This window comes from Cetorhinus maximus, chromosome 3 (genome assembly GCF_964194155.1).
Source record: "Cetorhinus maximus chromosome 3, sCetMax3.hap1.1, whole genome shotgun sequence".
Classification (NCBI taxonomy): domain Eukaryota; kingdom Metazoa; phylum Chordata; class Chondrichthyes; order Lamniformes; family Cetorhinidae; genus Cetorhinus; species Cetorhinus maximus.
Window position 1 is genome coordinate 94498039 of NC_135881.1, and position 14718 is coordinate 94512756.

The following is a 14718-nucleotide window of genomic DNA, read 5'->3' on the forward strand; positions in this document are numbered from 1 at the left end:
ATGTAACTGAAGGTCCCCATCCCTCAAATCATTCTCGTGAATCTTTTCTGCACCCTCTCTAATGCCTTCACATCTTTCCTAAAGTGTTGTGACCACACTGAACGCAATACTCCAGCTGAGGCCAAACCACTATTTTATACAAGTTTATCATAACTTCCTTGTTTTTGTACTCTATGTCCCTATTTATAAAGTCCAGGATCCCATTTGCTTTAATAACCGTGCTCTCAACCTACTCTGCAATCTTCAATGATTTGTGCACATTTACACCCAGTGCAGATAGCATTGATTATTAAACATAAACTGATCTTTTGCCCCAACATTGGCATCTTTATATGTTTCTGCATAAATCTCATTGGGCAGGAAAAATGAGGAGTTGACTTACCCAGCCCTCTGCAGCTTTAAGATAGCTAAGACGTGCGTTACAATGACCCAGCATCAACTCCTTCCATAGAGCAAATAAGCACTGACCTGATGTAGTGTGTTTTCAATTATGTGGAATAACCTTTTACTTATTCATGGAAATCACCAAAGATTGTTAAATAAATTAGACATATCAAATGAATGAAATTAAGTAATTTATTAAGGAATGTAGATTGCATTTTGACTGACTACCACATGCAAGCATGACATACTGCCAGAGTACAAAAAACAATGTGTATTTATTTCCGTGCCATGTATGTCCATTAATACTTGAACTTATGACCCCCAAGTGTTTAAAAACAACCCGGTGTCTTTGTAGTAATAGAGAATATTCTGGAGTGACAATGTAAGAGAGAATTCAGAATAAACATGTTTCTGTCCTAGAAGGCAATGGTTACCTTTATTACAAAGTTTCTGTTCTCCAAATCATCATTTACACCAGTTTGTAAATAATTTAAAAGTTCTTTACATTAAATAGTAAAATCTGAACAGGATGGTTCCTTACTATTATAATTCTCAATTATTTTCCGTAAAATCAGTCAGCAAGAGCAAGGTTCTTCGATTGAAGTTTCTCTCGTTCCTGTGAGATATGTGTTTCAATGACATCACACTGAGCCAAGTAAGTCTGCAGCCAAAAGAAGAGAAATTTCATGCTTCACAATAAAATGTAGCAGCTTTTCATATACATTTGATGGAGGCCTTATGAATTATTCTATAATGATTTCCAGGATAGTGATTATTTTTCTTTTAAAAAACAATATGTGAAACTAAGCAGTTTGTGCCCTGATTGCCAGATATGTAACAAGTTGGATAACATCTTTAGTATTTCTGACTGCTGGCATCCCGAAAAAAGACAAAATCTGTTTGGGTGAAACCACTTCATCCTAATTAGTCAATAAATACACAAGCCTAGAAATTCTGAACCCCAGTCTGCGGCTTGCCCCATCTCCTGACCACATCACAAATATGGAGACAGAGTAATTTGCACAACAGGTTCACAAAGTGCTGCTTTAAAATCCAGGAAAGGAGAAAGAGAAATGCTGCCAGGTGTGGCTTAAGTGGCCAGTGAATGAATTTCGGTTGTTGGCTTTGCCACTGTTAACTTGCCACATCCCTAATGGAGAGAGATTGCCATCCAGTTACAGCTATTAAACAGTGACTACTTAAGCTTTGCTTTACAATGGGCAGAACTAGTGGGGTATCTCTCTTTCCTGACAGAAGGAGCACGGTTGCAAGTACCACCTGCCCCTGCCGGAATCTAGCAGATGAAAATGTAACTTTTGTACATTATAAAATTGGGTTTATAAAGTCCTTCGGGCCTCATGGGCACTTTTTAAACCTGCCTACAGTTAACAGTGTGCATGTTGTCATCCACACACTCTTAAATTTTAATTCAACCACTATGATTATATGCTGATGCAGAGCATGCTCACGCCATGGGAGTTGGAATTTCCAGACAGGAAATGTATACTAGGTAATACATTGCCAGGCCCAAAACTCCAGCTATCAATCTCAGACTCGTAAACAGAGCATCAAATTTGAAATATGCAGACTACCTGATTATGTTTGTTGGTGATTGGGAATTTACATCTAAACCATTTATATACCTGCTTCCAGGTAACAGAATTGACTAAATTGAAATAAAATGTCCACCGTTCAAAGTTTGAACTGTCAATGTTTCAACTTCAAAATGCAACTTGGCATAAACTTAGGGAGAGTATAAAAACAGGCCATCTTACAGTGCTGACTGTGTCTGCACTGGAGTGCTGCTTTGGGCTGCAGTAGAGTGCTTAAGTTGGAGTTTGGTGACTGAGGGAGTTTGGTGAGGACGGAACGAGGTGATCCCTTGAGTACCGTGAGTACGGTCGGGTAAGTATTTACTACTTTTATCGCTTATAGTTTTTAAGGTCTTATTTTGTGGTTCATCGTTGTAAGGGCTATATTCTGTAACAATGAGAAGCAAGGAAGAAGTGCCCTAGAGTAATTGATATTATTTGATATTAAGTATCTTCCAAAAGATTTAATTTAATTTAAAGGGGTAAGTCATGGCAGGAGAGCTCAAAGCCGTGGTGTGCTCCTCCTGCTCTATGAGGGAGGACGGGAACATTTCTAGTGCCCGGGGCCAGCATGCGTGCAGGAAGTGTCTCCAGCTGCAGCTCCTGGAAGCCTGGGTTTTGGAGCTGGAGCGGCAGCTGGGGACACTGTGGAGCATCCGTGAGGCGGAGAGTATCGTGGATAGCACGTATAGAGAGGTGGTCACACCACAGGCTAAGAGTCCACAGGTAGGAAGGGGATGGGTGACCACCAGGCAGAGCAAGAGGACTAGGCAGGCAGTGCACAAATCTCCTGTGGCTATTTCCCTGCAAAACAGATATACTGCTTTGGATACTGTTGGGGGAATGGCCTCTCAGGGGAAAGCAGCAACAGCCAAATTTGTTGCACCACGGTTGGCTCTGCCATACAGGGGAGGAGTAAAAAGTGTGGGAATGCAATAGTTATAGGAGATTCAATTGTAAGGGGAATAGATAGGTGTTTCTGTGGCCCCAAACGAGACTCCAGGATGATATGTTGCCTCCCTGGTGCTAGGATCAAGGATGTCTCAAAGTGGTTACAAGACATTCTGAAGGGAGAGGGTGAACAGCCAGTGGTCATGGTACACATTGGTACAAATGATATAGGTAAAAAAAGGGATGAGGTCCTAAAAGCAGAATATAGGGAGTTAGGAAGTAAGTTGAAAAGTAGGACCTCAAAGGTAGTGATCTCAGGATTACTACCAGTGCCACGTGCTAGTCAGGGTAGAAATAGAAGGATATATCGGATGAATACGTGGCTGAAGAGATGGTGTGAGGGGGAGGGTTTCAGATTCCTGGGACATTGGGTCCGGTTCTGGGGGAGGTGGGACCAGTACAAACTGGACGGGTTACACATGGGCAGGACCGGGACTGATGTCCTAGGGGGAATATTTGCTAGAGTGGTTGGGGAGGGTTTAAACTAAAATAGCAGGGGGATGGGAACCTATGCAAGGAGTCAGAGGAGGGGGAATCAAGGACAAGAACAAAAGACAGAAAGGGGAATAAGAAAAGTGATAGGCAGAGAAATTAAGGGCAAGAATCAAACAGGGGCTCAGTGAAAAATAGTGGGAACAGGACAAGTAATGTTAAAAAGACAAGCCTTAAGGCTTTGTGCCTTAACGCGAGGAGCATTCGCAATAAAGTGGATGAATTAACCGCGCAAATAGATGTAAACAGGTATGATATAGTCGGGATTACGGAGACATGGCTGCAGGGTGACCAGGGATGGGAACTGAACATCCAGGGGTATTCAGTACTTAGGAAGGACAGAAAAAAAGTAAAAGGCGGTGGAGTTGAATTGCTGGTTAAAGAGGAAATTAACACAATAGTGAGGAAAGATATTAGCTCCGACAATGCAGAATCTGTATGGGTAGAGCTGAGAAACTCTAAGGGGCAAAAAACATTAGTGGGGGTTGTACATAGACCCCCAAACTGTAGTGGTGATGTTGGGAATAGCATTAAACAGGAAGTTAGAGACACATGCAATAAAGGAACATCTGTAATTATGGGTGACTTTAATCTGTATATAGATTGGGCAAATCAAATTAGTAACAATACCGTAGTGGAGAAATTCCTGGAGTATATGTGGGATGGTTTTCTGGACCAATATGTTGATGAACCAACAAGAGAACAGGCCGTCCTAGATTAGGTATTATGTAATGAGAAAGGAATAATTGGCAATCTAATTGTGCGAAGACCCTTGCGGATGAACGACCATAATATGATAGAATTCTTCATCAAGATGGAGAGTGACATAGTTGATTCTGAGACTAGGGTCCTGAATCTTAAAAAAGGAAACTACGATGATAAGAGGCGTGAGTTGGCTGTGACGGATTGGGAAACGTTACTTAAATGGATGACAGTGGATAGCCAATGGCAAATATTCAAAGAGCGCTTGGGTGAACTGCAACAATTGTTTATTCCTGTCTGGCACAAAAGTAAAACAGGAAAGGTGGCCAAACCATGGCTTACAAGGGAAATTAGGGATAGTATTAGATCCAAGGAAGAGGCATACAAATTGGCCAGAAAAAAACAACAAACCTGAGGATGGGGAGCGCTTTAAAATTCAGCAAAGTAGGACCAAGGGATTAAGAAAGGGAAAATAGAGTACAAGAGTAAGCTTGCGGGGAACACAAAAACTGACTGTAAAAGTTTCGATAGGTATGTGAAGAGGAAAAGATTGGTGAAGACAAATGTAGGTCCCTTACAGTCAGAAACAGGGAAATTTATAATGGGGAACAAAGAAATGGCTGACCAACTAAATACATACTTTGGTTCTGTCTTCACAAAGGAGGATACAAGTAACATACCAGAAATGTTGGGGAACACAGGGTTTAGTGAGAGAGTGGGAACTGAAATAAATCAGTATTAGTAGGGAAATGGTGTTGGGGAAATTGATAGGATTGAAGGTCGATAAATTCCCAGGGCCTAATAATCTACACCCCAGAGTACTTAAGGAAGTGGCCCTAGAAATAGTGGATGCATTGGTGGTCATCTTCCGAGATTCTATAGACTCTGGAACTGTTCCTACAGATTGGAGGGTAGTTAATGTAACCCCACTATTTAAAAAGGGAGGTAGAGAGAAAACAGGGAATTATAGAACAGTCAGCCTGACGTCGGTAGTGGGGAAAATTCTAGAGTCCGTTATAAAAGATTTAATAGCTGAGCACTTGGAAAACAGTGGCAGAATCGGACAGAGTCAGCATGGATTTACGAAAGGGAAATCATGCTTGACAAATCTACTGGAATTTTTCGAGGATGCAACTAGTAGAATTGATGAGGGGGAGCCAGTGGATGTGGTTTATTTGGACTTTCAGAAGGCTTTCGACAAAGTCCCACATAAGAGATTAGCGTGTAAAATTAAAGTGCATGGGATTGGGGGTAGTGTATTGAGATGGATAGAAAACTGGTTGGCAGACAGGAAACAAAGTAGGAATAAACAGGTCTTTTTCTGAATGGCAGGCAGTGACTAGTGGGGTACCGCAGGGATCGGTGCTGGGACCCCAGCTATTCACAATATATATTAATGATTTAGACGAGGGAACTAAATGTAATATCTCCAAATTTGCAGATGACACAAAGCTGGGTGGGAGGGTGAGCTGTGAGGAGGATGCAGAGATGCTTCAGTGTAATTTGGACAAGCTGAGTGAGTGGGCAAATGCAATATAATGAGGATAAATGTGAGGTTATCCACTTTGGTAGTAAAAACAGGAAGGCAGATTATTATCTGAATTGCTATAAATTGAGAGAGGGGAATGTGCAACAATACCTGGGTGATCTCGTACACCAGTCGCTGAAGGTAAGCATGCAGGTGCAGCAGGCGGTAAAGAAGGCAAATGGTATGTTGGCCTTCATAGCAAGAGGATTCGAGTACAGGAGCAGAGATGTCTTGCTGCAATTATACAGGGCCTTGGTGAGACCACAATTGGAATAGTGTGTGCAGTTTTGGTCTCCTTATCTGAGGAAGGAAGTTATTGCTATAGGGAGAGTGCAGCCAAGGTTTACCAGACTGATTCCCGGGATGGCGGGACTGATGTATGGTGAGAGATTGAGTTGGTTAAGATTATATTCGCTGGAGTTCAGAAGAATGAGGGGGTATCGCATAGAAACCTATAAAATTCTAACAGGACTAGACAGGGTAGATGCAGAAAGGATGTTCCCGATGGTGGGAGAGTCCAGGACCAGAGATGACAGTTTGAGGAAACGGGGTAGACCATTTAGGACTGAGATGAGGAGAAATTTCTTTTCCCAGAGAGTGGTGAGCCTGTGGAATTCGCTACCACATAAAGTAGTTGAGGCCAAAACATTGTATGTTTTCAAGGAATTAGATTTAGCTCTTGAGGCGAAAGGAATCAAAGGATATAGGGAGAAAGTGGGAGCAGGCTATTGAGTTCGATGATCAGCCATGATCATGATGAATGGCGGAGCAGGCTCGAGGGGCCAAATGGCCTACTCCTGCTCCTAGTTTCTATGTTTCTATTCGAGAAGAGTATATGAAAATTACATGCTACTAAAAATGTTAATGAGGTTTACTAAGTGTTTAAACACTCAAGGCCATTGTTTGATCTCAATTTTTTGTGTGATACTGGCTACAGGAGCTTTAGCTAGCAGCATGTGTAGGTTAAAAACCTAGATAACTTAAACATTCAGCCATCAATTAAATAAGATACCAACTGCACTTGAAATACACAGTATGGTTTTGAATTTGACTTTCAAACATCTGAAGAAAATTACAGATGAGGAAGGTTATTTTGCCCATCTTAGTTCGTCCACCCAGAGTGATGCTATAGTCTACCCATTTCAGTATCTGATTTTTAAATGATTCCAGGTTTTTAATATCGTTACTATACCCAAGTCCACGTAATCAGTTGAAAACTCTGCAGAACTTCCCGATAGCAGTCCTAAATTCACCTTTCATAAGTTTGAACCCATTACCCCTTTCTCTTCGCTTGCAATTACTAATATTTCAGACTTTCTTTTTCCTTTCCGTTAACTATTTTATCTGACGCCTCTTTTACATGCTGGAAAGCCCCAAACTTCTCCAGTTTTTCCTCATACCTTAGACCTCTGATACAAGGGATCAGCACGTAATTTGCTTTTGCTGTATGGATGTTGTATAGTCGTACAGGATGTACAAGTCAATGCTACAGAGCAGCTGTCAATAAAGCCAATATAATGTTGAGCTACACAGTAGAACAGAACAGTAGAGGGAGTAGTGCTTAAACTATACGGTATCACCGTCAGCATATGTACATAAGTACTATGTCCAGTTTTGGTCACTGATAAACAAAGGAGATAATCACATGCTGAGGTCAAAGTGGAGAAGAGGAAAGAAAGGGTAATGGGTTCAAAGTTATAAAAGGTGAATTTAGGACTGAAATCAGGAAGCTCTTCAGAGTTTTTAACTGATGAAATGGACTTGGATCTAATAGAAATATACAAAACAACCTGGAATAAATTTAACAAACAATTAGATGATGGCAACAAACAGAAAATGCTGGAAATACTACTTTGGGCATTTACTCTGTATATACATATCACTTTGCACATGAAACTGAATTCAGGGTAACACTTTCTGAACAAAGTAACATGCAACACAACATAGCAATAATCACCTATTGCTGAAGAAAGGTAGCCCTTAAATCTTCAACATGTAAGAAGAAAGACTCACCTGAACGTTCTTTACTAGACCTTTCCTCCTATGTCTGCAGTCACTAAAGTCATCAGGCAAACTCTTGAAAATAAATTTAAAATATTTCATTTGTAAGGACTATATGGTATAAATTGCACAAATTTGAACTATAGTCTTGTTTAAAGTTAAACTTAGTTTGGAACTTTCTGAAACAGAGGGGACAGTCCATTATGGTACAGGGTCTTCTCATCAGGTTTGCTAAAGATTATGTTAAAGGACTTTTCAAATCTATCTTCTTCAGACTTCAGATTCACTCAATATTAGCTGTGACAGGAGCCAAGTAGCATTGGTTGCACTTGGAGAAATAGAAAACTGAAAACTTCTGCCCAATGCGTTTCCAAACAAAAATGAAGATTCTTTTCTCAATGTGCTCTTCATCACAATGAATAGTTTTACTTATCAGTTTCATGTTTTCCAGAGAAACGTCATAGTTTCAAGTTTGTTGATTAACAAGCATGTTGAGTTTAATTTAAATGCAAACAAAAAAATACAATTATATCAATCTGAGATCACACTTAAAGCAAAGATTCTCACATCCTGCTGACGGCTCTTCTACATCAAATCAACTAGAGTTAAATGGCAGGAGTCATTGCAATCACTTTATTAAAAGTCTTGTCTAAGTATCAAGAAGGATGACTTTTTCTTTAAGAAAGTCACAATATAAAGTTTTTTAAAAAGCATTCTGCAATTATGTTGAAAAATCAGATTTAAAAAACTCTTAATAGTGGCAGAATCCACTAAAAATAAAGTACATTATTCATTGGCGATTTGAACTTCCTTTCATTATCTCAATCCCTTTCCTGAATTCACATAAATTAAAATTAAAAATAATCTGATAACTCCTTGCTACGAATTGTTCTGTATGTATTATGAGCAATGCTGCAATGGAGACACAAATCATCGGATACAAGTCAACCATTCAGCCCCATGAGCCTGTTCCACCATTCTACTCAATCATGGTTGATCTGGATCTCAAATCCATTTACCTACCTTTACATAGGAACATAGGAAATAGGAGCAGGAGTAGGCCATGCAGTTCCTCGAGCTTGCTCTGCCATTCAACTAGATCATGGCTGATCATCTATCTCTAAGCCATTTTCTCACACTATCCTCATATCCCTTGATATCTTTAATATCTAGAAATCTATTGTTGATCTCTGTCTTGAACTTAATAACTGAGCCTCCACAACCCTCTGGGTAGAGAATTCCCAAGATTCACCATCCACTGAGTGAAGAAATTCCTCCTCATCTCAGTCCTAAATGGCCTACCTCTTGTCCTGAGACATCCTGGTTCTAGACCCCACCCCTCTGCCAGGGGAACGGTCCTTCCTGCAATAACCCTGTTGAGCCCTGTAATAATTTTGCATGTTTCAATGAGATCACCTCTCATTCCTCTAAGCTTTAAAGAATACAGGCCCAGTATCCTCCATCTCTCATCATAGGACAATCCTGCCATTCCCACTGTCCCAGGAATCAGCCTGGTGAACCTTTGTTGCACTTCTTCTATGGGAAGTATATCCTTCCCTGGGTAAAGAGGCCAAAACTGTACACAATACTCCAGGTGCGATCTCACCAAGGCTCTATGCAATTGCAGCAAGACGTTTTACTCCTGTACTCCAAGTCCTCTTGCAATAAAAGCCAAAATCCCATTTGCCTTCCCAATTGATTGCTGTACCTGCATGTTAACTTTCAGTGACTCATGAACAAGGACACCCAGGTCCCTTTGGACATCAAAACTACCCCATCTCTCACCATTTAAAGAAATAATCTGCATCTCTGTTTTTTCTATCAAAGTAGATAGCTTCACATTTTTCCACGTTATATTCCATCTATCATGTTCTTTGCTCCATATCCCTTGACATATTTAATAAAAGTATATTAATCTCAGTCTTAAATTTCAATCAGCCCACATCCTTTTGGGGAAGTTCTAGATTTCCACTACCCCTTGTGTGAAGAGCTGATTTCAATCCTAGTCTAACTCTGATTTTAACATAATGCCCCATTGTTCCAGATTACACCACAAGAGGAAATAGTTTCTCTATCCACTTATCATAAAGGGATGATGAATCCCTTTATCATTTTAAAGGTCTCAATTAGATCTTCACTCCATCTTCTAAACTCCAGCAAATTACAGGCCAAATTCATGCAATCTGTTAATTTAGCCTTTAAAACACCATTAATAATCCTAAAAATCCGTGCTTAACCTCAAAGCCAATATATCCAAGGAGTGGTACTCAAAACACAATACTCCAGACGTGATCAGACCAAGACTCTGTACAACTGAAGCATCACTTCCTCATTTCTGAATTCTAGCCCCCTTGAGATAAAGGCAAATGTTCTATTAGCCTTTTTGATTACTTTTTGTACCTATGTACAAGGATACTCATATCCATGTTCCTCTATGACTCCTGGTTCTCACCATTAAGAAAGTATTCTGATTTGTCCTTCATGGATCCAAAGTGGACATTTCCCTACATTGCACTAAATCTGCCAGTTTTGTCCACACACTTTGTCTCTGCCTCTTTATAACTTTCTGCTCCTATCTACAAAACTTACTGTGACTTGACAGATCCAAACCAGGCTTGTACCACATAATTAAACTTTTCACATGAACCTACACAATTAAAATGATACATGGTCCAAGAGTGGTTCTTGTGCTTCCCTTACATGCCATGTGTTTTCAACTGTTGAATGATCTCCAATGAAATAAAAAGGTGGCATTGTGAAGTGGTATGAACCATATTTAAACATGGACAATTGTTACTGAATTAGACACATTTAACAAGGATCGGACTCGCACTCATTTATAGCCTTGTGGAATCCTCATTTTGCTTTATTGTATTTTGAAAATAGAAGAAACAAAAAATGATATTTGTATCCAAAATAAATTACAAAACTATCACTGCATAAATAGGTGATTAGAGGACTACTAGTTCAAATATGTTGATTATTTTATCAAAGTACACAATTTAAAATTTGACAAGAATGTCTTTTCTGTATTGTGTCTTGGATTAAATAAAATTTGTTGGTGTTCATAGCTGATCCATTTTTGTTTAAGAAAATTTAATTATCAATATCCAAGTGCTTCAAAAATAATTACACAGTTCAGGATAGACCATTTTTTTGAAAAAGCAAGATTCTGAAATAAGTTATCAAAAAGCTGTGAACTTTGTTTTTTACAGAAATGGCAAACATTAAAATTTAAAACGGTCAACGCAGCCTAATGAGAAAAAATTCAAATTTTGAGCTAAAACCCTCACCCCCACCAAAAATAGCAATTATATTTATATCAGTTGTGATATGTCATTTTCTCTTACCCACCATAGCATCAATCTGTTCAATGAACTTCATACACTGTTCAGATGTGCTCTTCACTTTCTTCTCTAACTTGGTTAAAGCAGCAGATTGAAGATCCTGAGCTAGGAACCCCTGGGTGATAATTGAAACAAAATCTCACCTCAGAATTCATACCCAAGAACATCATGTTTCATATGCCTGATGTTGCGAACAAACCAAAATGCTTATCTCTAAAATACTACCAAAAGATGTTAATCTGTAAAATCCAAATCTGTAATGCTTCAAAATTATTGACCGCCCCCCTCCCCCCACCACCAATACATTTAAAATATAATCATGTACAAAGATTTTGTGTAGTTTTGTTGCACTTGTGGTGGTACCTATATTGTTAATCCATAACTTCTAACTCTGAATTATACAGTCAACCTCACCAAGGAATCCCTTCAAATAAAACTACAGTATCGTCTATCCCCACCATCCCGGTATTTGAAATATAATCAGGTTATTGTATTATATTCAACAAAAACAAAAATTGCTGGAAAAACTCAGCAGGTCTGACAGCATCTGTGGAGAGAAAGACAGAGTTAACGTTTCAAGTCCGTATGACTCTTCTTCAGAACTAAAGAGAAGTAGAAATGTGGTGAAATATATACTGTTTTAAGGGGGATAGGACAGGTGAAGCTGGATAGAAGGCCAGTGATAGGTGGAGGCAAAGGAGAGATTGCAAAAGATGTCATAAACAAAAGGTCGAAGGGGTGTTGCTGGTGGTGATACTGGCTAAAGGAGGTGCTAATGGTGACATTAAGAGAAGAAAGGAGGATGAGCAAGTGACAGATGGCCCTAGTGGGGGTGGGGTGGGGGGGTGGGGAATGGTGCGGGGGAAAAGATCAAAATAGGCTAAAAGGTGGGGGTAAAACAATGAATGGAAATATATTTTTAAAATAATGATAGAAATAGGTGGGGAAAAAATATATATATCTAAAAAATTAAAAAATAAATATTTGAAAAAAGGGGATTAAAAAGGGGTGAGGATGGAGGAGAGAGTTCATGATCTGAGGTCGTTGAACTCAATGTTAAGTCCAGAAGGCTGTAAAGTGCCTAATTGGAAGATGAGGTGCTGTTCCTCCAGTTTGCGTTGAGCTTCACACTGGAACATTGCAGCAGGCCAAGGACGTGGGCATGAGAGCAGGGTGGTGTGTTGAAATGGCAAGCGACAGGAAGTTCTGGGTCATGCTTCAGGACAGAGTGAAGATGTTCCTCAAAGTGGTCACCCAGCCTGCGTTTGGTCTCTCCAATGTAGAGGAAACCGCATTGGGAGCAGTGAATACAGTAGACCAAATTGAGGGAAGTGCAAGTGAAATGCTGCTTCACTTGAAAGGAGTGTTTGGGCCTTTGGACGGTGAGGAAGGGGGAAGTAAAGGGGCAGGTGTTGCACCTCCTGCGATTGCATGGGAACATGCCGTGGGAGGGGGTTGAGGTGTTGGGGGTGATGGAGGAGTGGACCAGGGTGTCCCGGAGGGAACGTTCCCTACAGAATGCTGACAGGGGGGTGAACAGACGATGTGTTTGGTGGTGGCATCATGCTGGAATTGGCGGAAATGGCGGAGGATGATCCTTTGAATGCGGAGGCTGGTGGGTTGAAAAGTGAGAACAAGGTGGACCCTATCATGGTTCTGGGAGGGAGAGGAAGGTGCGAGGGCAGAGGCGTGGGAGATGGGTCGGACACGGTTGATGGCCCTGTCAACCATCGTGGGTGGGAAACCTCAGTTAAGGAAGAAGAAATACATGCCAGTAGGACTGTTTTGGAAAGTGGCATCATCAGAACAGATGCAACAGAGGCGAAGGAACTTAGAGAATGTGATGGAGTCCTTACAGGAAGCAAGATGTGAGGAGATGTAGTCGAGGGAACTGTGGGAATTGGTGCTTTTATTTTATTATATTGTATTATGTTGAAGTTTCCTCTTGACCCTCCCCTCATTTAAACTGAGGTAGGCACCTTATCCAAGAGATAAGTTCATTAGTCTGGACAGTATATGTTGGCATATCATGGTGAAATAACAGCTGAGTCCAGCCCTGTTGCATAAGAACATAAGAAATAGGAACCAGAGTAGACCATTCGGCCCCTCAAGCCTGCTCTGCCATTCAATAAGATCATGGCTGATCTTCTTGTATTTCGATTTCCACGTTCCCATCTAGCCCCGATAATCTTTGATTCCCTTGCCTAACAAGAATCTATCTACCTCTGCCTTAAAAATATTCAATGACCCCACCCTTCACCACCTTCTGAGTAAGTGAGTTCCAAAGTTACATAACCCTTGGAGAAAAAAATTCTCATCATCTCTGTCCTAAAAGGGCGACCTCTAATTTTAAAACAGTGCCCCCTAGTTCTGGACTCACCCATAAGAGGAAACATCCATTCAACGTCCACCTTGTCAAGGCCGTTCAGGATCTTGTATACTTCAATCAAATCACCCCTCACTCTTCTAAACTCCAGTGGAAACAAGCCCAGTCTGTCCAACCTTTCATCATAAGACAACCCACTCATTCCAGGTATCAATCTAGTAAACCTCCTCTGAACCACCTCCAATGCATTTACATCCTTCCTTAAATAAGGAGACCAAAACTGCACACAGTATTCAAGGCGCAGTCTCACCAATGCCCTGTATAACTGAAGCATAACATACTTGCTTTTATGTTCAATCCCTCTTGGAATAAAGGATAGCATTCCATAAGCCTTCTTAATTACCTGCTGTACCTACATACTAACTTTTTATGACTCGTACTAGAACACCTAGACCCCTCTGCACCTCAGAATTATGCAGCCATTCTCCATTTAAGTAATATTTTGCTTTTTGGCTGTTCCTGCCAAAGTGAACAACTTCACATTTTCCCACATTAAACTCCATTTACCAGATCCTTGTCCACTCACTCAACCTATCGCTATCCATCTGCAACCTCTTCACGCCCTCTTCACAACATACTTCCCTATCTATCTTTGTGTCATCTGCAAATTTAGCTACCATGTCTTCGCTCCCCTTATCTAAGTCATTGATGTAAATCGTAAAAAGTTGAGGTCACAGCACAGACCCCTGTGGGACTCCACTAGTCACACCCTACCAATCTGAAAAAGACCCATTTGTGCAAAGGTTCTGCCAGCCAATCTTCCATCCATGCTAATATTTACCCCCTACACCATGGGCTTTTATTCTCCGTAATAACCTTTGATGTGGCACCTTATCAAATGCCTTCTGGAAATCCAAGTACAATACGTCTACAGGCTCCCCTTTATCCACTGCGCATGTTACTCCTTCAAAAAACTCCAATAAATTGGTTAAACATGGTTTTCCTTTCACAAAACCATGCTGACTCTTCCCAATTGCCTTGAGCTCTTCTAAGTGCCCAGCTATAACCTCCCTAATGATCGATTTTAACAACTTCCCTATGACAGGTATCAAGCTAACTAGCCTATAGTTTCTTGTTTTCTGCCTCCCTCCCTTCTTGAATATAGGGGTTATAGTTGCTACTTCCCAGTCTGATGGAACCTTTCCGGAATCTAGAGAATTTTGGAAAATTAACACCAGCACATCAACTACCTCATCAGCTACCTCTTTTAAGACCCTAGGATGTAGTCCATCAGGACCAAGAGACTTGCCAACCGACAGCTCCATCAATTTGCTCAGTACCATTTCCCTAGTGATTTCAATTTCACCAAGTTCTTTTCTCCCGTTAACCTCCTGA

At 40.5% G+C, this 14718-nt stretch overlaps 1 protein-coding gene across 1 annotated transcript in view; it reads right to left on the bottom strand.

Moving 5' to 3' along the window:
* Nucleotides 1-558: 558 nt before the first annotated feature.
* The window catches only part of bag1 (BCL2 associated athanogene 1), a 34168-nt gene continuing 20008 nt past the window's right edge, over nt 559-14718 (bottom strand). The window contains exons 5-7 of the mRNA XM_078538741.1: nt 11005-11112; nt 7663-7725; nt 559-1045 (exon numbers count right to left, since the gene is read on the bottom strand). Coding sequence (XP_078394867.1) covers nt 956-1045; nt 7663-7725; nt 11005-11112 — 261 coding nt within the window. The 3' untranslated portion in view covers nt 559-955. The remainder of the gene's footprint in view (nt 1046-7662; nt 7726-11004; nt 11113-14718) is intronic.